Below are 23,106 nucleotides of genomic sequence, written 5' to 3' on the forward strand. Positions count from 1 at the left end.
TAATAATGTTAAATTATTTAATATATTTAAACCTAAGACATTCTATTTGGTGGCCTATTTTTCAAACCATGCAAACATTGACTTTACTAACACACTGCAACAATTTCCAAACCATGAAAAATCATCACTAGGCGGAATCAGAGAATTCACATTGCCCAGGTCAAATTCCACAGGCTTCTTCCTCTACCCATTGAGCATAAGAATTTGCAACCAAACAGTCCAAAACTATGATTCAGCAAATAAAACACCCAGGCAACTCCTAGTGGAGCCTCAGCAAAGGCGACCCAGTCTGTAAAAATTTGCAACATTATAATTGTTTCTGTTTTCAGGAACCTCCAGCCACAACTAAACGCATCCTTTAAATTGTCTGGCTTTTATTATTTTAAACCAAACCCTCCACATTACTTTAATGTGGGGGTTACTTGAAAACATAATTACTGGGGTAACCACAGTAGTACATCATTGTCAAAAACTAAACAATCTTATTTTTTCTCCAGTCTCATAGGTCAGAGCATCAGCTCCATGATGTATATTGTATATACAGAACTTTGGAAGGAAAGAAAATCTTTGGGAGTATACCAAGATCCCCAATCATGCTCTGTGAAAAATACCTATTGAAACACAATAGCAAACACAGTTTTTTTTTCCCCTGGCAGAAGAATGGAAACGAATTTGCTGCTGTTGAATCATACAGAGGAACCTCAAATCAACAGGACCAAAATTCAATACCCACTCCCTGCACCCCCTACACATGGAATATTTTGTGGATTATTTTTATGAAACTCTAGCTTTACAAATAATAGACATAATTCTTCTGAACGAGTATTTCATAATTGAAAACAGCATGAAACCTAGAAGTCACAACTGGTCTACCTCAGGAGGCAGACATATAAGCGAGTAGACCATTGGCTAACAGATTGACTAGCTAAAATGAACTAACCCAATAATCCATTGGTTAACTAAGTACCCAACCATGATGAAACAACCGAGCGGGCCACTAATCTAGTTAATAAATCAATCAAGATGAACCAGTCGAGCAGTCTACTAGCTAAAAGTATCAATCATGTGAAACCAACCAAGTGGATCGCCATTTAACAAAGAAAGCAACCAACTGACATCTGATGATGCTAAATTCAGCTTCATCCAAAAGACATGAAAGAAAGCTTCCAACTTGCCCACAAAGAGCTCTTAACTAACCCAAGCACACTCCACGAAATCTGGCAACGTGACCACTGCTCAGGTCACCCCATGGGACTGGAAATGGTTCATGCAGCTGTACTTACGAAGATTATTTATGGGGGTTCTCGTGTCCATGTTCTCATAATGCTGGACGTGGACAACGATGTTTAGGTCTCTCTCCATGTGATCAGTGTTGCAGTGGCCCTGTGGCCTCATGACATCCGCAAGGGCCCTGAAAGAAGAAAGAATTTAAATCTGTTCATTCAAAACACAATGATTGGCAGCTGCTATGCGCCGAGTACTGCAGTCGTGAACAAATGGCAAGGTGGATTACTCCATGGAGCCACCATTCTAGTTAGGGGTGGAGTAGAGAAAAACATAAGTAAATAAAATCACTGTAATTAGAGGTTACATAGGGACTTTACGCAGACTAGTGCATATGCTTCTCACAGCAGCCGTGTAATAACAGGACTATCTACCCCACGGAGTTTTTAAGAGGATTAAATGATGAATACATGTAATGTCTCTGCACTCCATAGATTTAGTTCTCTCTTTATATCTAACACTAGATACAAACCCTTCATGTACAGCAATGGCCCAGTATTAGTAACAGTAGATAACATTTATTATTTGCCATAAGCCAGGCACCACGCTAATCGCATTACATGTCTTAACTAAACAAAACAGCACAAAACACATTATGAGGATTATTACTCCTTGCAGATGAGTAAACAAAGGCTCAGAGAGGTGACTCGACCTGCTCAAGGTCACAGAGCCAGTAAGTTGTGGCACAAGAATTTGAGCCTGAGTATTTTCGGAGTGTGCAGGGGGATGGAGACACAATTCAACTTATGACAGTGACCTTCATGATTAGATGTAAACTTAGCAAAAAAAAAAAAAAACACAAAAAAAAACAAAACCTCAGTGTTCATACGTAGAACAGACCAGAGAGATGTCAAACAGATACCGCACCCAAGATCAGACCTACCAACGCATTTTTTCTCTTTACACTCCATCATGTGTTTATTTAGATTATATGAATATCCTTGAAAGATATATATTTTTGTAAGTATTGTTGTATATGTGTGTGTCTTTTACATTAACAGTGTTTTTACCATAAACCTCATTCTGTTTCTTCCTTTGTTCACACGTGAGCGTTAGCCATATTGCTAAAGGTGAAACCCCTTCATCCCTTGCAGCCGCTGCATAGCATTCCATCATATGCAATCCCCACATTTCACTTACCTGCTGGAATGAGTCTTCATATGCAATAATTAGTACGGTAGAGGAACTGGCCCATCAGAAACACATCAGAATGGATGGCAGCTACAAACAGCTGCCATCATTGCAAACCAGCAGACTATCAGCCCCATTTGTCATTTCCATAATTACGGCCATCTAGATGGTCACCAACTCCCCAGCCCCGATAAACAACACTGCAATAAACATCTTTTTTTTTCTTCAGATAGGGTCTTGCTCTGTCACCCAGGCTGGAGTGCAGTCGGTGTGATCATGGCTCACAGCAGCCTCGACCTCCTCAGCCTCCTGAATAGCTGGGACCACAGGCACATGCCACCACGCCCAGCTAATTTGTTTTATTTTGTAGAGACGTGGTCTTAGGGTCTTACTATGTTGACCAGGCTGGTTTCAAACTCCTGGCCTCAAGTGATTTTCCCACCTCCACCTCCCAAAGTGTTGGGATTACAAGCACGAGCCACCGCAGCTGGCCAATAAACATCTTCATACCGGCCTCCTCTGTACCACAGAGAAGTTCTCCAGGGTGCAAACCCACAAGTAGAATTGCCGTGTTTGGGGATATACCCCCATGCCCTTAGCTGGCCAGAGCCCTCTAAGCCCACACACTGGGAGACAGAGTAGGAAGAGGAGCTGTTTGGGGGAAACCCACGCAGACCACCCATGAATTCAGCAGGCCCAGCCTGTCTGCTGGAATTTACTGCACTACAGCAGCGATTCTCAAACAGTCCACCTATCAACAGTGTCAGTGTCCTGGCAGTGTTGCCTGGGAACTTGTTAAGATGCAAATTTTCAGATCCATCTAGCCCTACCTGAGTCAGAAACTACAGGGGTGGAGTTCACCTAGCAACCTGTGAGAATCTGCTACACGTTCAAATTTGAGACTGTGCTAAGGCCACAGAGGACCCAAGCATGGGGAACTGTCGATCACGGGGCAATGAAATGATGGGGTAAGAACTAGAGCTGGTGAGGAGACATCTCGGCTGTGAGACAGAGTTTACATAGGGACTTTACGCAGACTAGTGCACATGCTTCTCACAACAGCCGCGTTGTGAGAAGCCAGAACAGCAAGAGCCCCACATGAAAGAGAGGAAAAGATTGAGTCCGCTAAGAGACAAGAGAACAACAACAGCTCTCATTCTTTCATTGTTTCAACAAATATTTATCATCTACTATGTGCCATGCACTATATAAGGCCCTGAAGATACAGCAGTGCCCAAGATGAACAAGGTTGCTACCTTCCTGGAGCTTATATTCTATGGGAGAAGATTTAAAAAAAAAAAAAAAAAAACATGTTAAGTAGATAAACTACCGGGCGCGGTGTCTCACGCCTGTAATCCCAGCACTTTGGGAGGCCGAGTCAGGCGGATCACGAGGTCAGGAGTTCGAGACCAGTCCAACCAACATGGTGAAACCCCATCTCTACTAAAAATACAAAAATTAGCCAGGCGTGGTGGTGCATGCCCCTAGTCCCACCTACTCGGGAGGCTGAGGCAGGAGAATCACTTGAACCCGGGAGGCAGAGATTGCAGTGAGCCGAGATCGCGCCATTGCACTCCAGCCTGGGCAACAGAGCAAGACTCCATCTCAAAAAAAAAAAAAAAAGAAAAACAAACAAACAAAAAATAAATAAATAAACAAGGGCTGCAAATCAAATAAATAAGAGTAATTGATCAAGAGAGCCTGGGACACAGCAGCAATTTCCACAATAGCCAACAAGTGGAAACAAACTGAATGGCCGTCAGCTGATGAATGGACACATGAGATGTACTACAGGAAATGGAATATTCTCCAGCCGTACAAAGAAATGAAGCACTAGTACCTGCTACAACGTAAATAAATCTTGAAAATATTATTCCCAGTGAAAGAGGCCAGACACAAAAGGCCACACATTGTATGATTCCATTGATACCCAATGTCCAGAACAGGCAAATCCATAAACATGGAAAGTAGATTCATGGTTGCCAGGGGACACGGGGAGGGGAGAGGAAAGTGGCTGCTAATGGATATGGATTTTTTTTGTAAGGGTGATGAAAACCTTATTAGAATTAGATACTGGACTTGGAGTAAGTAGTGATGATGGTGGCACAACCTTGTAAGTATTAGGTTGCTGCAAAAAGAATTGCGACTTTTGCCATTAGAAGTAATGACAAAAATGGGCTGGTTGCAGTAGTTCACACCTATAATCCCAGCACTTTGGGAGGCCAAGACAGGTAGATCACCTGAGATCAGGATTTCAAGACCAGCCTGGCCAACATGGTGAAACCCCATCTCTACTAAAAATACAATAATTAGCTGGGCGTGGTGGTGGGCGCCTGTAATCCCAGCTGGGGCAGGAGAATTGCTTGAACCCAGGAGGTGGAGATTGCAGTGAGCCGAGATCACGCCACTGCACTCCAGGCTGGGCAACAAGAGTGAAACTCAGTCCCCCTCCCCCCGCCAAAAAAAAGAAGTAATGACAAAAACCACAATTACTTTTGCACCAACCTATATATTAAAAACCATTGAATCGCATACTATACTTTTTTAAAGTACACTTTTTAAATATACCAAAAACCACTGAACTGTATACTTTTTTTTTAAGTTACAAATAGAAAGAAGGGAGAGATTCGGTGTAAATCAGGAAATGCCTTTGTGAGGGGGTGACACTGGAGATGGGCCTTGAACACGGAGGAGTTGGACACATGAGGATGATGGGAAAAGCATTCCGGGCTGAAAGAACAGCAAGTGCAAAGGCCCTGAGACAGAACACAGCTGATATATTGGGAGAACAAGCAAGAAGGCCAATGGAACTGGAAGAGGGCCGACGAGCAGGGGCACGTGACACAGTGTCCATCAGCAACACCTGTTTCACAGAGTGAAATACTACCCACGTGAATTCACTAAGCAGTGTGGGGATTGGGAGGAGATGCAATCCTGAACGTCTTTGAAATCAAAGTTTGGGCTCCTTGCAACCTCCGTGCAATAAGCAGGGTCTGAAACTCAAAGGGGCTACAGGGAAAGAAAGTTTTGAGACAAAAGACAGAGGCCTTCCAAACCTAACTTGCCTTTTTCACTTGTAAACAGGCTCTTCATGCTGAGCTTCAGGGGTCGCTGAATCCTCTGAAACTGGATAGAAATTGTGTTTGTGCATGTTTCTCAAGCAAGATGCCATCACTTTTATCGGATTTTCTAAGGAGTTCCCCACTCTCTCGCGCCCCAAAACTCCAAATTATTCAGGCTTTCGAAAGGATAACAAAGTACGTAATCAGAATGGCTACTGTGAACTTGGTCATTTCTGCCATCCGCAGATCCCCTGGGCTTCTCCTGAGTACCAAAATTTGTGAAATTTCAGCCCAAAAGCCCAAGGACACTTTTCCCCAGGGCAGCCCTTCCTAGAGTGTGCGGCAGAAATGAAGTCTTTAGGGACCTTCATTTCCTGGACAAAGAGTCTTTAAAGTGCGGCTCGCTCACTCCAGGGACTGCATAAACCGATTTGGTATGGGGGAAGGAAATGTCAGAAATTTTTGTATGATCTTATGTGTACTGATGCTGGCACCCACTCCCAGAAGGCCCATGTAAGATGGCAGGAATGAGGAACCTTGGACCAAGGAAGATGACCACCAGCAGTCCCGTCGCTGGGATGTGCTGCCTGTATGGCAATTATATGTGCCTCCGAAGGGGATGCGCAGATTAAATAATTTATTAGCTTGGGGTAAAAGTAATTGCGGTTTTTGACATTGAAAGTAATGGCAAAAACCGCAATTACTCTTGCACCAGCCTAATACTTTTGACTTGGCTAGCCATAACAAAGCAGACATGTGGTTTAAAAATGCCCCCTTCTTAACAAAACCACAGCCTGAAGATAGCACTGATCATGCAAGCACAAGAAAACACTAAACTGGACCCCCCTCCCCTTCTCTTCAAAAGCTTTTCACAAGGGTAAAACAATGACGGTCTATTGAGATCAAAACAAAGTCAGATAAAAATAATGAAAATGCTCAGGAGGAATGGTTAAAATCCAGATTTTTTTTATTAATGATAAACTTCACCCTTCAGTGTACATTATGCATTGAGATAGTAACTAATGATGGTATGAAGTCATCACAATTAGCAACAGGTTTTCAAATAATATTTATTTCACCCTCAAGCTTGGTTTGAAATTTCTGTCCTTATGTATGCTTCATAATGTACCTAATCATTGTTCATGGGTTCATGCATATGCTTATAAATGTGCCTATATTGGGATGCATACAAAAAACATTTTATAGACAGGGATGTGCTGAAAAAATATAATGAACTGGACAGTAGAAAGGACCAACTATGTGCTCCAAGCCACACAAATGCCTAAGAATTTGGCGTTTGTTTGTGGCACATAGTTTGAGTGCTTCTCAGATGTTAAGTTGCATCCAGATCAAATGGGGATCTTGTTAAAATGCAGATTCTGAATCAATAAGCAGGAGGTGGGGCCTGAGATTCTGCCCAAGCTCCCAGAAGATAAAAATGCTGCTGGTTCACAGGCCACACTCCGAGTGACAAGACCCTAAGGGTACTGTGATGGTTAGTGTCATGTGTCAACTTGACTGGGCCACGGGGTGCCCAAATATTTGATCAAACATTATTCTGGGTGTTTCTGTGAGGGTGCTCTTGAAATAGATTAACATTTAAGTCAGTAAGCTGAGTAAAACAGGTTGCATTCTAATGCCAGTAAGACAGATTGCCCTTCTAATGCAAGTGAGCCTCAACCAATCATCCTAAGGCCTGGATAGAACAAAACGCTGACCTTTGCCCCAAAAAGAGAGAATTCTCCTGCCTGTCGGCCTTCAGACTTGTACAAGAACAGAGGCTCTGGAGATTTTGGACTTTCCAATTCCTTATAATGAATCTCTTTGTATATTTGTTGTTTCTCTAGAGAACCCTGTCTCTTGCAGTTACCTGAAGAAGAAGCTACACTTTTTCTTGATAGCCTTCCACCCAGTTCAGGAGAATTATGTTGAAACATAATTGTTTGTTTAAAACAACAATTACGTTGAAACATAATGATGTTGCCATTTTTGAAGCTGAAATGACTGAATATTGAAAATTTCACGAGAGAGTACTGAAAGCTAGTACTAGAACCAGTACTTTCTTATGAAAGCTAGTACTAGAACCAGTACTTATAAAAGTGCTGGCTCAACTTTCTTGTACATTTCCTTGTGTGTTACCTGTCTCCTGATATTTGGCTGTTTGCTCTGCAAGGGCAGCGATTGCTTTTGTACTATTCATGGTTATCTCATATCTCTCAGCACAGTGTTGGGCATAAGTTAGATGTTCAGTAAATACCTATTGAATGAATGAATTAATTAATTAATTGGGAGATACTTTGTTGTGCCAGGTAAACCAGGATATCAAATGCAGAACTCTTACTTGCCAAATACTGAACTAGGCACTCAGAATCCAACTATGGAGTGGAAGAGACAATTGTGGTCCCTGTGTGTCTTACTATGAATGATAAAAGGGCCAGGCGCAGTGGCTCACGCCTGTAATCCCAGCACTTTGGGAGGCTGAGGCGGGTGGATCACTTGAGGTCAAGAGTTCAAGACTAGCCTGGACAACATGGTGAAACCCTGTCTCTAATAAAAATACAAAAATTAGCCTGGCATCGTGGTGGGTGCCTGTAGTCCCAGCTACTCGGGAGGCTGAGGCAGAAAAATCGCTAGAACCCAGGAGGCAGGGGTTGTAGTGAGGCAAGATCACACCACTGCACTCCAGCCTGGGTGACAGAGTACGACTGTGTCTCGAAGGGAGGAAGGAAGGAAGGAAGGAAGGAAGGATGGGGAAGGGAAGGAGGGAAGGAGAGGGATAATGGAAGGAGACAGATAATAAACTAGTAAACCAGTAAATTAGCAAGTCAATTTTAGACCATAATGTAAAAATGACGCAAATAACACTGACTGGGTGATGGGCTGGAGTGTGTCAGGCTGGGGTGGGAAGCAACTAAGCCTGGTCAGGGACGGCTTCTCAGAGAAGATGACATTGGAGCTGGGACCCTGGTGATGAGGAGGGACCAGCCACACAAGGGCCAGTGCAACAGCTCCAAGGTGGGAATGAGCTTAGCTTATCCAAGGAACAAGAAGAAAATGGTGCATCTCTTTTCTTTCCAATTACAATGATAAATATATGACACCAATATTTCCAAACAGAACTCAGAGTCCCAGTATCTTGCTTCAAAGCCTCCAGGTATCCCGATGTCCAATCTATGTGTTGACTTTTAAACACTTGAATAGAGTTCCTGAGCACTTCTTCTTGTACAAGAAGCGTCATTTATTTTTCAAAAATGCAAGGGAAATGGGCATGAGTGAGCTTTCTAGAGTAATGGTTACACAGGTGTAGACATTTGTCCAAGCTCATCAAACTATACACTTACAATGTGTGCATTTTATTGTGTAAATTATACTTCAATGAAGTTGAGTTTTAAAATGCAAGGACTCAGTGCCCAAAGAGAAGTCAACATACCCTGCAAAGAAAAATAAATTAAGACTTTTCTGTGGCCAACAGTAGATGCATGCACACATGGACTTCTCCAGCCTGGGAAGCTGGTCAAAGCCTTAGGATAACCACAAATGCATAGAAAGATGGGAGGCAGGAGAGAAACTGGAAGGCAAAAGGCAAGAGGAGGAGATGCATTTATCATTATTTGTTGCTATTTCTTTGCAAGGGGTGCCAGTTCTTCTGAAGCATGTTTTAAAAACACACAGGACCCTGCTCTGCCATTTGCCACTTGGATTTCCAATTCTGTTTGAAGGTGGACAAAATAATGACATGTGTTCCCTACTGGCTTCAAGTGTAGAGTGCTTCAAACATGTGCTTCTGTCCCCAAGGTCATTTCTCACCAACGCCTCCACCAAGACGTCTGGGCCTGCCAGGGCCGATATAGAAAGCACTCCTAGTCTTCATCTTAACGGTAGCTTCTTGAACTGGCCCCAATGCATGTGCTGTTGTTTGCAGGGCATCAATTACTTCTTTGTGATCTGAGAAGTCTGGAATTCCTGCAGGTTTGCACTCAAACGCAGTGCAGCCTAGCGGTCAAGGATCCATGCACTCAGACTGTCCAGGTTTGAAGTCTGACACTCCACTCACCAGGGGCAGGTTCATCCTCTTGGAAAGAAATTTGTGCCTCCGTAAACAGCAGATTGTCATAGAGCCTACCTCATGGGGGAAGGGTGTGAAATTAAATGAGAATTTATACATAAGCTTATGGCAAAATTGCAAAACCAACAAGGATTTTTCAACACCACTTAGGCCAACACTTTGCAATGTATTTAATGTAGTCACATATAGACCCTCCCTCCTATTCTGCACATGCCAGCCCGTCCCACTCAGATTCAAATGCAAGTCCAGAGAGGTTAGGAGACTCGGTCAATGTCACACAGTTAAATAAATATAGCAGAGCAAGGGTTAGTAACCGAGATCCAGATGACAACATAATTCTCTTCAGTAGACAAGAGGTAGAAAATTTCAATAATAAGGATAGTGATAAAAGGGTAATAGTTGCTGAGCAGTAGCCATGTGACAGGTCCTGTGCTCATTGTTTTCCAAGCCCTGTCTCAGTGAATCCTCCACCTGCAGACAACAGCCTGAGACTCAGAGAGGTGAAGCAACCTTCTCAAGGTCACACAGCTATTAAGTGGCTGAGCTGAGATTGAATCTCAGGCCATCTGACTAGAGTCTGCGCTATTCAGACCAACTTAACTGACTCTCTAGGGGCTGCAGTTAACATAACAGAGTGAATTGGGTGGAGGTGGTGACTGAGATGAACCCAAGAGCTTCCTGAAGGGGGCAGTCATCACTTAGTGGCAACCAATAGCTGCTGTGTGAAAATGCAGATCCAATGTCACCAGACCCACTGAGTTCTCATGAGAAATCAGGAATCTGGATTCCTGGGTGAAATCTCCCAGTTTGTAAATGTTGGCAACTGAGTCTCACTTGGTTTTAAAACACCAAGCATAATAGAGACTAAAGAGATTTCACAGCCAAATACAATGAGCTAGGTCCTGATGTGCAAAACGAAGCTCTGAAAGACTTTTTTTTGTAAGAGTGAGAAATTTTTAAATGACTGGATGTCTGATGATATTATGGGATTTTTGTTCTTTTTCCTGGGTGTGATAATGGAATTGTGCTGTGTAGGAGAATGCCCTTGCTCTCAGGAAAGCCCCATGCTGAGATATTAGGGACCAAGTGTCATGTCTGCAACTTATTTTCACATGTTTCAGCCAAGAAAGAAAGAAGAAAGGGAGGGAGGGGAAGAGGGAAGGAAGAAAATGAGAAAGGGAAGATGAGAAGAGGGCAGGGGAAGGAAGGAAAGAGAAGGGAGAAAACGGAAGGGAGAAGGGAGGAAAGAAAAAAGAAGGAAAGAAGGGAGGAAGGGAAGAAGACAGAAGGAAGGAGGGGAGGAAGGGAAGAAGGAAGGAAGAGAGGAAAGAAAGGAAGAAGGAAGTAAGGAAGAGAGGGAGGGATGGAGGGAGGGAGGGAAGGGAGGAAGGGGGATGAAGGGAAGGAGGGAGGGAGGGAGGGAAAGGAAGAAGAGAAGAAGAAAGGAAGAGAGGAAGGAAGGAAGGAAATAAGGAAGGAAAAAAGAAAGGAGGGAGGGAGGGAAGGAGGGAAGGGGGAAGGGGGATGGAGGGAAGGAGAAGGGAAAGAAAAAAATATGGAGAGAGTGTGTGAGCAATAAAGCAACTATGACAAAATACTAATAATTGTTCAATCTAAGTTAGTGGTTCTCAACTGGGGCCAGTTTTTCCCTTAGATAACATTTTTCACTGTCACACTGGGGTGTGCAGCGTGTGCTACCAGCATCAGTGGGCAGAGACCAGAGACGCCACCAAATATCTTGCCATGCACAGGACAGCCCCGCACAACACAGGACTCTCCAGTCAATAGTGCCAAGGTTGAGAAATCCTCATCTAGATAAAGGATCTATTGAAGTTATTTTATGATTTTTCAAGGTTTTTTTGTATGTTTAAAACTTTTCACAACACAAAATTGAGGAAAACTTAAAAATAAAAACACCTAAATAGAAATACCTTGCAGATCAAGCAAAGCATGTCTACATGGTGTGGTATCCATAGCTGGCTGCCATGTGCAGTCATTTATTCTAATAAATAGTGACTGACTGTGGCTGCTCTTGCAGCTGCTCAATGGGCGTTTGTTCCGTTCTTACAAGATCCCATGCGAGCCTCCCCCCCACCGCTTCCCGGAATTGCTGTCTTTCTCCTTTTCTCAGCCCTAATTAACCCAGAAGCAAGCAGGCCACAGGCCCAGGACTCGGAACCTGTAAATTGGTATCTTGGAGGCCTCTGCAGCAAAACCCAGGTTTACTGGTCACTAGGGGCAAAGTTTATAATGGGGGTGCGACAACATGCTTTATGTCTTTCAAGAGAATATGCTTTCAGTCCGGATGAGAACAAACCACCATTCAGGGTCCCTTGCAGCTCCAGACAAAAATTAAGAGGCTGTGACTGGCAGGTTAATTTCACCTGGAAGCTGCTTTGTGTCATAGCAGCTTCTCATATGCCAAGCTTGGCATGTTGACACCCACTGGAGCATCCCTTGGCACAATCTGGCAAAGGCTACTGAGTCAATTGCCATAGCTGGGACTCCAAGTGATTAACTGCGTAAGCAGCCCAGGATGCATTTGGCAGGTACCTGGAGCAGTCCCAGCATTACAGAAAGGTTATATAGGTTGAGAAACAAGCAACAGAATGCAAATACGGCCAGGCACAGTGGCTCATGCCTGTAATTCCAGCACTTTGGGAGGCAAAGGTGGAAGAATCGCATGAGGTCAGGAGTTCGAGACCAGTCTGGCCAACCCCAGGCCAGGTGGAACCCTGTCTCTACTAACAATTCAAAAAAATTAGCCGGGCGTGGTGGTGCACGCCTGTAGTCCCAGCCACTCAGGAGGCTGAGGCAGGAGAATCACTTGAACCTGGAAGGCGGAGGTTGCAGTGAGCGGAGATCCTGCCACTGCACTCCAGCCTGGGTGACAGAGCAAGACTCTGTCTCAAAAAAAAAAAAAAAAAAAAGCAAATAAAATAAGAGATTCACAGTGGTTCCTCTCCTTTCTCCTGGATTAATTTATCCATCCCTCAACCCTGTGAAATATCCCCAAACCCAAGACCAATGTTTCCCCAAGTGTGGACCACTTTATCTCAGAGCCATTAGGGGAGTGCGGGTTGTTAAACGAAGATTTCTCGAGCCCACCCAGAACCTATTGATTCACAATCTCTGTGGATAGAACTCAAGAATCTGCATTTTAGGACACTGCCCCAGATCCTGACGTTTATTCAATCTGAAAACATCTGTCCCAGACACAATTAAAACCGGGAGACTGGTAATGCACAATTTCCTAACTGTGCGACCTTGGACACAGCACCTCACCTGAGCCATGATTTTCTTGCATGTATATGAATATTAAAATAGTACCTGTCTCATAAGATAGTTGTGAGAACTAAATGAGAAAGTGTTTACTTGCACACACACACACACACACACACACACACCCAGTACAGTGCCTGGCTCCCTGTACAGTGCTCAGCAGGCATTAGTTCCTTTTCCTTAACAGTGACTGGCTGCACATTAGCATCACCTGGAGAGCTTTTCAAGTTGCAGATGCAACCGGGCACAGTGGCTCATGCCTGTAATCCTAGCACTTCGGGAGGCTGAGGAGAGGGGATCACTGGAGGTCAGGAGTTCAAAACCAGCCTGGTCAACATGGTGAAAACCTGTCTCTACTAAAAATACAAAAAAAAAAAAAAAAAAATACAGATGCTCAGGTCCCACCCTAGAGATTTGGATCTAAGTAGCCTAGGGTGGGACCCCTGGTGACAGGATTTTTTTTATAAAACATTCTAGGTAATACTACACAGCAGTTACAGTTGAAAATCATACCTCAGAAGCTGCCAGTAAGAATCAACAACTCTCTTTTCAGGAGTATGCACTTCCACTCCATTCTGGAATTCTCAAAAATGTATACTGGGAGGACCTGTGTTGAGGCTCTGGTACCCTAGGACTGGGTCCCCTAGATTCTGCCACCAGGCCGACCCTCCCTATACCTGCAGAAGAAAGTAGCTGCAACCCGCTCAGCTGTGGTCATTTTTCCCCCAGCAGAGCTGCATGGGGGCAGGACCAGGAAGTTGGGCCCTTGGGTAACCGGTAGAGAGCTGTCACCAGAACACCCAGATCAAAGAGGGCTGATCTAGCATCACTTTCTCCCACAGATGCCCGAAGCTTAGCTCCTCTCCCCACCTGCTCACCTCCCGTCCGGCCAACCATCAAGGAGGACTCTTTTAAGAGCTGGTTCGCGAGGACAGGGCTTGGTGGAGATTTCAGCAGTAGTTAACCAAATCTGCAAGGCAGCCTACCTGTTTCGGAGTCAATCTTTCCCTACCAAGGCGACACCCGCTGCTGCAGTCCTGAGACCACTTCTCCCCTCATCTTAACACAGACCCGGGGAATTAACAGGGACTGGCCTGGCCGGTGGAGCTGGGGGCAGGACACCCTGTGGTTGCGGAAGGTGGGCGGGGCCAGAGCTTTACTCCTTTAGTAGGTCAGGGTTTCTATAAAGCCCCTCGGAGCTTACTTCTGTGCAGCAAGACCCCACCATCCACCCACAGCGCCCTGCTGACCCAAACCGAGAACTTCCTCACCTCTTCCCCCAAAATCTCTTCTCTCTGGGAAAAAAAAAAAATCTCATCGGATACTCTGCGTATAAATAGAAAATAATTACTAGTGAGGTGGTGATGTTCCTTTGCCTATTTTTGGTGGGCCTCTTTGTTCAGATTTTTTAGGCATCACACGGAGCGCGTGCACACACGCGCGCGCACACACAGGCCCCCGGCAGAGGGGGCGCGGAAGAAGGGGTGGGGAGAGGGTAGAGGAAAACACAGCGACTTCGTTGCCCAGACTCGGAAAGGGGACAGTTAAAGCTTATGCCCCAACCATCCAGCTGTTCGCAGGCCGCTAGTCGCTCCTTCCACCCCGCCGCCCGGACCTCACGCCAACCCCCAGCCTCTCCCGCGGCCGGGGGCTCAGTTCTCCTAGTGGCTGAGTCCTCCGCCTCCAAAGTTACGGAGTTTGCGAATCGATTTAGACACTTAAAAGAAAAAAAAAAAAAAAGCAAAAGGCAAATAGCTCCATTAATCCCCTAAAGCCTTCTCCCATCTGCTGCAACTAGCTGGTGCTGGGGCTTGCATAATGAACAAGGCAAACCCGAAAGTTGACGAAATCAGGGTGCTTGGAAGTGAGGGCGCGCGAGGAGGGGGCTCGGGCCCCCGGAGTCCACGCCAGCCAGGGCAAGGGGCTCAATCTGCAGCGATGGCCACGGCCCCGGGCAGGGAGAAGTGGTGGCCAGAGAAAGGGATGAGGTGGGTAAAGGGGCGGGGGCAGCTGAGGTCCCAAATCCAAGGACCGCGAAGCTCTGGGAAAGCGAGGCGGCCGCTCCAAGCAAGGCTTTTGTTCTCGCCCTCCCCTCACTCCACCTCCCTCGTCTCCTTTTCGCGAGTCGTACGAGTTGCAGGCGGCACTCACTCTGACCCTCCCTCCTTCACACACACGCGCGCTCGGGCTCACACACGCCCCCCTCCCCTTTCGGACTCGCCTGCCCCTGTTTACCAAAAAGCTAGCACCTGGAATCCGAGGGGTGCCATGGACCCTCTCCCCAAATCCCAAGACTTCGGGACCAGAGGCTCCCAGGCTATGGGTCTCAAGCCCGCCTCAATCACCAGCGGGAGGAGGCGGCCAGAGGGCGAGGGAGCAGAGTCACACACACACTCACACACACACACACGCTCACACACACACGCATACGCTCAGACCCACACCTGTGCTGAGCCCAGCGCCCCTTCTCAGCGCTCCAAGCCGAAGTTGGCTTCCCGGTGACATCCCCCAGCGGAGAGGCTGGGATGCGGGGAGCGGGGACCGTGGGGAGCGCCATTGCCTGGGGGAAGGTGGGGAGGAGAGAGCGGGGAGAGTGAAGCCCTGAGGGGAGGGCGAAGGGGAGGCAGCCCACCTGGACATGTGCTCCCTTTGGGGCCGGTGCGCTTTCTCCAGCCCCAGCTTGGTGAAGATGCCCACGAGCACCATGACGGCCACCACCCCGCAGATGATGTAGACGATCAGGTTGGTCTTGTCCTTGGTGGGGTCGTGCAAGGGGTCGTCCTTGCGGGCAGGGGGCTTGCCGGTGTTGAGCCAGAGCGGCGTGTCGTAGTTGGTGCAGGTGCTTTGGTTCAGTCGCCGCTTCTTAAACGTGCAGCAGAACCGGAAGCCACAAGTCCCGCAGCAGAAGATGAAGTCGCCCGAGCTGCAGTTGAACGGCGGGTCCCACTGGCCCATGACATCGAAGTAGCCCCGGCAGAAGTCCGGCGTGGGCGCCCGGGTCGGGGGCGCGTCCGATGCCTCCGCGCCCTCGCTGGCCTCTCCGGAGGCGGCCCCGGAGCGGTTGCCCCCCGCCAGCAGCAACACGCCGCCCAGTTGCGCCAGCTGCCCGTGCCCCGCTCGCTCCTGCGCCCGGCACACGCGGGCGCACAGCTCGGTGAGGAAGCAACCGAGGAGCAGCCGGAGGACGCGGCGCATGGTGTCTCCCAGCCCGGGCTCGGCCGCTCGGCCGCCGCTGGAGCCCCTGCGGCCGCCTCTCGAGGCGCGGCCGAAGCTGCCGAGGCTGCTGCCGGGGGCTGCGAGCCGCCGCGGGCCGCACATGCAGGGAGCGGCGCGGGGCGCTCGGTGGTCGGCGGCCACTGCGCTCGGCTCAGCCCGCGTTCGCCTCCAGCGCGCCGCGCGCCGAGGGGCCGGCCGGGGAGGAGCGCGCCCGGCCGGGCGGGGGGAGGATGAGCGGGGGCAAGCGCGGGGTGCAGGTCCGGCTGGCCACTGGGTGAGGCAGGGGTGGAGAGCAGAGGAGAATCGGGCTGGCAGCGCCTAGCCTTGGCCGGCAGCCCCGGACTGGCCGCCGCGAGCCCTCTCGCAGTATCCCTCTCACCTCTCCAGCTCGCCAAGTGCGCTGGAGAGAGCGAAGCGACACTTGTGGAATGAAGGGAGGGCAGGAGGGAAGGGGGAGGGGGAGGAGGGCGGGCAGAGGAGGCGCGGGTGGGGGGGGGCGGGCCCGAGCTCTAGAGGGGCGGGGGCGCGAGGAGAGGTGACTCGAGCCGGAGCTAGCTGGGGGGCGTGCAGAGCTGAGCCAGGCGAGCGGGCGGGGTGGAGCGAGCTCGGCAGCCGCCGAGGCTAGAGGAGCCGCTCGGATTTCCCGGCAGGTGGAAAACCGCGGCGGGACCTCCCGCGCCCTCTCTGGATAGGAGGCGCGGCTCAGCCCTGTCCAGAGCGCAGAGGCGGCTCAGCTCGTAGCTTTTTCACTGGTGCGTGTGCAGGAGCGGCGGCCGAAATCTGTCCATCAGGGGAAGGATGACTTGGAGAGGATGGGGACAGACTAGATGGCTTTCATTCCAAGACAGACTGGGTGCAGTCTGGTCAGGATCGCCCCTCCCAGGCGTGCGGGGCCGCCTTGCCCTTCCCGGCTGCGCCCTCCAGCCCTGCGCGCAACCCGCATGGCTCAACTCCCTGGGCCCAAGCAAGGACCCAGGCAGAGCTAGAAAGGGCAGGTGGCAAGCCCCTGGGCCAGGAATAAGCACCCTCCGGGGGAGAGGGGCTCGGGATGAACTAATCAAAGAAGGTCGGGGGTAAGAGGGAACAGCGGAACAAGGCCGAGGCTATGGCGTGTCCTGGAAGGTCTTTCCTTGGAAGTCCCCCAGCCTCTCGAACCTGCCGCTTTCTGTCCCTCTTCGCCCCCGCAGCGTTTTCTGCGCTCCACAGGAGGGCACACCGCGGCGCCGCCTCTGCGCTCCCGGATCTGGCGCAGCGCAAGGCCTAGGCACCCAGCCTCAACCACCCTCCCGGACCTGGAGCCCGCGCATCGGTCTCTGGAGCTGGCTGGCCCCTGTCCCCACGGATCCCCCCGGAAATCCTCACCGGGGGCTGCAGAGCTCTGCCTTGCTTCCTCAGCTTCCAGCCTCCCGTCTCCTCTGTGTTTCCAAATCTGCCCTCTCTCTCCTAGCGAATTCCAGCTCCCCGGAGGCCCTCTCTCATTTCTCCCACCTCTTTCTCTCCTCTGCTTGAATTTGACTCCAGTAGCCCCAAAACAGGATTTGCACCAAAGCTGCTACACCAAATTTAGATCTCCCCACGCCCCGGCGTCTTGTTTTTTAATTGCATTAACTAAGTATACACTTTGCAGGCTGCTAGGCGATTTGCGAGGAGATAATGTTTCCACAACCCTCCTCTCCACTTGGCTGCAGTCAAGGGCTTCTCAGGGCATCTTCAGAGAACGAAAAGTTGGGCGACATGTAAAATGGTTTACGAGGGTCCCCTGAATTGAGAAAGCGTGGGAGGATTTACTGGGACTCTTGTTGCAAGTTTTCTCCACATGAGAGGAAGTTTGGCTAATCACCCCTTCTCTTTGAAAAAAATGTCACCTTTTGATGTTTCAAAAAAGATTTGCAAACACACAGCAGGACATTGACAGGGCATACCCAGGAGTATTATATTCCAAACCCACCTGGGGAAGGTATGAACACGTTTAATCCAGATTCACCAGATTCATTATAATAGGATCCCCAAAATAGGACAGTATGGAAAGTCTGTCATGACTGGCAACCCACGCCCACCACCACCTTGTGAGTCCTACAAACACAAGCACTCGTGTGTGAGAGCTAATGAGAGCTGACATTTATTCAGTGCCTGCAACATACCCACTAAGCTTGCTTTTTCTAAAAGCAGCTCCTCAAGGAAGCTTAGAGCAGTGCCCAGCATATAGCAGACAGTCTGGAAATACTTGCTGAACCACCGAGTGACTGGTTTCATGTAACTCTCTCTCCCTTAGGTAATAGTACCAGGCCCACACAACAGAGGGAGAGAATGAGCCCCAAAGCAGTTAAACCAGTTGCCCAAGTAGCTCTGCGAAATGAGTGCCGGAATTGACACTTGACCCAAGAAATTTGAGTCCAGAAACTGCCCTCCAGCCACTAAGTAAAATAGGCCTCCAAACTTTCTGTCTACCTCCTTCTATGTTATGTATTTGCGTTTTCGTCTGTTTGCCTGCACTGAGAAGTAAACTGTGTAATGGAGAGGGCCTTGACTCCCATACCATGTCCCCAGCCCCCAGAACCCAGGCATAGGGAGCTGCCTTGCCAGTCCATGGCTGCACCCTCCAGCCCTGCGAACAACTCCAGGGATTTGAGCCTTTGGGGTTGTGCAGGGCTGCGGGGCGCAGCCCCGGGGTACAATTCTAAGCATGGTAAACACTCAAAAAAATGCATGGGCTGTGTTAATTAATTTATGCAAGACTCTTTCTTAAACCAAGAGAGGAAAGGAACACTTAGGGCATGGATGATGGAGTATCTGCTGTCATTATGTATATAAAGGGTGGGAGTTTTCTATATACTACATCGGAAATGGAAAGGGACCCTCCAGCGTGCTTCCTATGTTCCAGGAAGCTGTGGCTCAGAGGTTAAGACCTTTGTGGGAGATCACATGCACAGCAATGATCCCACCAGGGCTGGATTTAGACACCCAACTCCTAGCCCAGGCCTTTTCCTCCACTCTGTGCCCGACTCCACCTCAGCAGGTATTAGGGCAGAGTTTAACCAGGGACATGGGAGAACAGTAGGTCACAGGGTTCTTTCTGCAAGGGTTGGGAGTTTTAAGGTACTTGTAAATTTGATTTAAAAAATACTTCAGAGAAAAGAGACAAAATCTGGACAGAAAAGTCCATTTCAGAATCTGCTTCCAATCTCTATAACATATTGCATGTCACCTGGACATTTGACTCCAGTCCTCAGAGGAGGCTCACTGTGGCTGCTGCCCCGTGTTTGTGTCAAGAAGAGCACAGAGCTTGTGCTTGGGAAGGAAGCAGAGAGCCACCCTGTGTGGCTTATGTGCCAATGATTCTAAACCTTAAACCTCCTATCCCACCATGAGCTTTCCCCAAACCAGATTCCCTTCCTGTTCCTGTCTGCTGTAGTGGCCGCCACTCCCTAGTATATTGCCCCAGCCTGTTTCCCAAGTCTTTGAAAAGTATTAAAAAGAGAGAAGAATCCTCTGGGTTCATTTTACTCTGCAAAGAAAAAAGTCAATTTCCTCTGAGCACATCAAGTCAGTAAATACAGTTACTACCATGGGTTGGTACTTACTGGGAACAAACCCCTGTATGGAAAATGTGAGTGAGAAAGTATTTATTTCAGGGCTCCTGGCGTTGTGGGGTGGGTGGGGGGGGGTGAGGCGTTATAAATGACCTAATTGGAACACCTGGTGAACTCACGGAAGATTAAAAATCATCATCAATGTCCCCTCCACCACAGCCCAAATGAATTCATGCAAATGCATTGATATTAAAGTGCAACTCTTAATGAAAGTGCTTTCTATGAAAGAGAGGATGACATTATTATTTACAACACAGACACTTTTAATATCTAAAGAAGAATCTCATTTGCTCTAGCCTTAATTATGTCAGACTGCAGTACACACAGCAAAAAGAATGCAATTGTACTCCCTAACAATTAGAGAAGGGAACCATGTCTTAATAACAAAGAATGTTTGGTTACTGGGATATTGCAACCACTGTCCATAAGCAACTCAACAAATTGAATTATATGTGCTCTGGCCCTTACCAGAATGAGTGGTTTGCTAATTGTCCTCCTCAGGTGGCTTTTAGGGTTTCAAAGAGGTTTTTAAGCAACTGTTAGCCTTGAGGAGAAAAAAAAAAGAGAAAAAAACGGAAGTGAAATGTAGCTAGCACCTTGCCAGTTTCAAGCAACAAGCTAATTTGATGTATTTGATTCTCTCCTGAAGAGATGAGGGAAGCTTTATAGAAGTGAACTAGGTCTGAGCCAGGCGCGGTGGCTCACACCTGTAATCCCAACACTTTGGGAGGCCGAGGTGGAAGGATCATGAGGTCAGGAGTTCAAGGCCAGCCTGGCCAATATTGTGAAACCCCATCTCTACTAAAAATACAAAAACTAGCCGGGCGTGGTGGTGTATGCCTGTAACCCCAGCTACTCGAGAGGCTGAGACAGAAGAATTCCTTGAACCCAGAAGGCAGAGGTTGCAGTGAGCCAAGATCACACCACTGCACTCCAGCCTGGGCAGCAGAAGGATACTCCATCTCAAAAAAAAAAAAGTGAAACTAGGTCTGAAGTTTGGTTCCCCGGGACTGGTGGTGGTAGGGAAGATGATTTTTGGTGGTACCCCAACAAAGATCTTTTTTATATTAATAGTTTTACAGATATTTCAATGTGTATTTGAAAGAAAATAATAATACATCAAACATGGATTCACTGGAATAAATGTTTAAGATGTATAGTTAATAATTTTAAGTCTATCAATGTAAAGTCAATTTCGGAAAAAAGACATTATAGTGTTTACAAATAAAGAAATAAAAATAAAGAAAACAATGTGAAGTATCTGGTACTAAAAACTGAAGTTTAGGAAGCACAGGCTTTGGTCTTCCCTCAATCCAGGGTTTCTCAGTCTCAGCACTATAGACATTTTGGAGTGGATAATTCTGTGTTGGGGTGGGTGAGAGGTGAAGCACTACTCCCTGGAAAATTGCCCCAGCCTGTTTCCTGAGCCTTTGAAAAATATTAAAAGAAGAAAAGAATCATCCAGGTTCATTTTGCTCTGCAAAGAAAAAAAGTCAATTTCCTCCGAACACATCAAGTCAGTAAATACAGTCACTACCATAGGTCGGTACTTATTGGGAACATGCCCCTGTATGGCACATGTGGGTGAGAAAGTCTTGTGCTGTCTTGTTCATTGTAGGACATTTAACAGCATCCCTGTACTCTACCCACTAGATGCCAATAGCACCCCCTGGTTGTGACAACCAAAAATGCTGCTACATGTTGCCAAATGTCCCCTGAGGGGCAAAATTGACTGAAACCCACTGAGTCATGGCTGTGTTTAAATTCTGGCTCTTTCTCATAGGATATCTATGACTATGAATAAATAAATCACTTAATCTCTCCAAGCCTTAGTTTTCTCATCTGGAAAATGGGAATAAGAAGGGTGCCTGTACCCAGGGATGTTACAGATGATTGATACTTTGCATAAAGTGCGTGGCCAGTGAATAGAACCTCAGCAATGCTTAATAAATGGTCACTCTTACTATAGTAAACCTGAAGGATGAGAAGATGCCAGGCAATGCACTGATGTCCAGGAAGACAGATGACTGAGACAAGGGCTTTGCCCTCCATGATCTCAAAATCTTCAGGAGAAGATGAAATATAGAGACAGAGAAGGCCTTATGGGTATGGGACCTGTGCAGTCCCACAGTTCTCCATGTTCTAAAGGGCCCCATGCTTGGTTCAGTGCTCGGCACTAGGAAAAATCATTTTGACTTTTGCACTGAGCACCACCAATATTGCAGCTGGTCCCGTAAATAGGTGATGCACCTCTAGCAGAAATAGGGGTTAAGGTTACAGGAACTTAAAAGAGGATGTTTAACTCCATTTACAGAGGAAAGGATGGCTTCTCAGGGATGGTGGCATTTGAGAAGTCATAGTTAAATGCATGTAAGCATTTTCAGAAGCAGCAGGAAGAATTTTGGTAGACATTCTTCAAAAGCAGTTCTTAGGCCAGGCGGGGTGGCTCACGGCTGTAATCTCAGCACTTTGGGAGGCTGAGGTGGGCAGATCACCTGAGGTCAGGAGTACGAGACGAGCCAGGCCAACATGGTGAAACCCTATCTCTACTAAAAATACCAAAATTAGCCGTGCGTGGTGGTGGGCTTGTGTAATGTCAGCTACTCAGGAGGCTGAGGCAGGAGAATTGCTTGAATCCAGGAGGCAGAAGTTGCAGTGATCTGAGATCATGCCATTACACTCCAGCCCGGGCGACAAGAGTGAAACTCCGTCTCGGAAAAAAAAAAAAAAAAAAAGCAGTTCTCAAATGCTAGAACAATACCAATATGTGTTGAAGGTTTCAATGCTTCATAGGAAATTGAGAAAAAATAAGGCTGATGAAATGTGTTGAGTAAACACCTTTCACATTTGTTGGACATTGTATTAGTGTCACAATTTACTTTCTCAAATAACGTTGGAGTTAGTAAATGTTAGTTTTGTGTTTATGAGGGATGTGTGTGTGGTATTTTAAAAAAATTCTTATCAGGGAAAAATTAGCAAACCTGTTAACTGGGGTTAAATGACACCAATTTTTAGTCATTTTATTAAAGGTGAAATTCAAGTGTGTGGCCACTAATTTAAGAGCTTCACAGTAGCTTTTGTTTACAAATGAAGTAGTAAGTTGAAGCAATTATCTAAATAATTTAATTCCTTCCAACTATGCTATGAAACCAAAATAGGTTTTGGGATCATGCATTTTTCCAGCTAACTACATTGATTAAAATAACTTAGTGTATCCCCAGGAATCAATGGAGACTAGATGAAAACCCCACAGTTGTTTACCCCGCAGACCCCCTGTCTCTCTGCTCAAACTCCTATAAATAGAGAATGTATCAGTTAGTTTTTACCATGTAACAAATCACCCCAAAGCTTACCAGCTCACAACAACCATTTTTATTTAATTAACAGTTCTGTGGGCTGGCAACTAAGGTTGGTCTCAGTTGGACGATCCTTATCTTGGATGGACTCACTCATGCATTTGCCGTCTTGCAGGCCA

The 23,106-nt window shown here is 47.2% G+C and overlaps 1 protein-coding gene across 4 annotated transcripts in view; it reads right to left on the bottom strand.

Moving 5' to 3' along the window:
• SHISA9 (shisa family member 9) overlaps positions 1-16,479 on the bottom strand; it is a 381,349-nt gene extending 364,870 nt beyond the window's left edge. For 3 of the 4 annotated variants that reach the window (XM_054534729.2, XM_054534728.2, XM_024241410.3), the window contains exons 1-2: positions 15,458-16,074; positions 1,284-1,411 (exon numbers count right to left, since the gene is read on the bottom strand). In XM_054534729.2, the coding sequence (XP_054390704.1) occupies positions 1,284-1,411; positions 15,458-16,020 (691 nt within the window). In that variant the 5' untranslated portion in view covers positions 16,021-16,074. Of the gene's footprint in view, positions 1-1,283; positions 1,412-6,267; positions 9,597-15,457 lie in introns of those variants that run through there. The other variant, XM_024241411.2, reaches the window with a different exon arrangement.
• Between the last annotated feature and the right edge of the window lie 6,627 nt (positions 16,480-23,106).

This window comes from Pongo abelii, chromosome 18 (assembly GCF_028885655.2).
Source record: "Pongo abelii isolate AG06213 chromosome 18, NHGRI_mPonAbe1-v2.0_pri, whole genome shotgun sequence".
NCBI classification, from domain to species: domain Eukaryota; kingdom Metazoa; phylum Chordata; class Mammalia; order Primates; family Hominidae; genus Pongo; species Pongo abelii.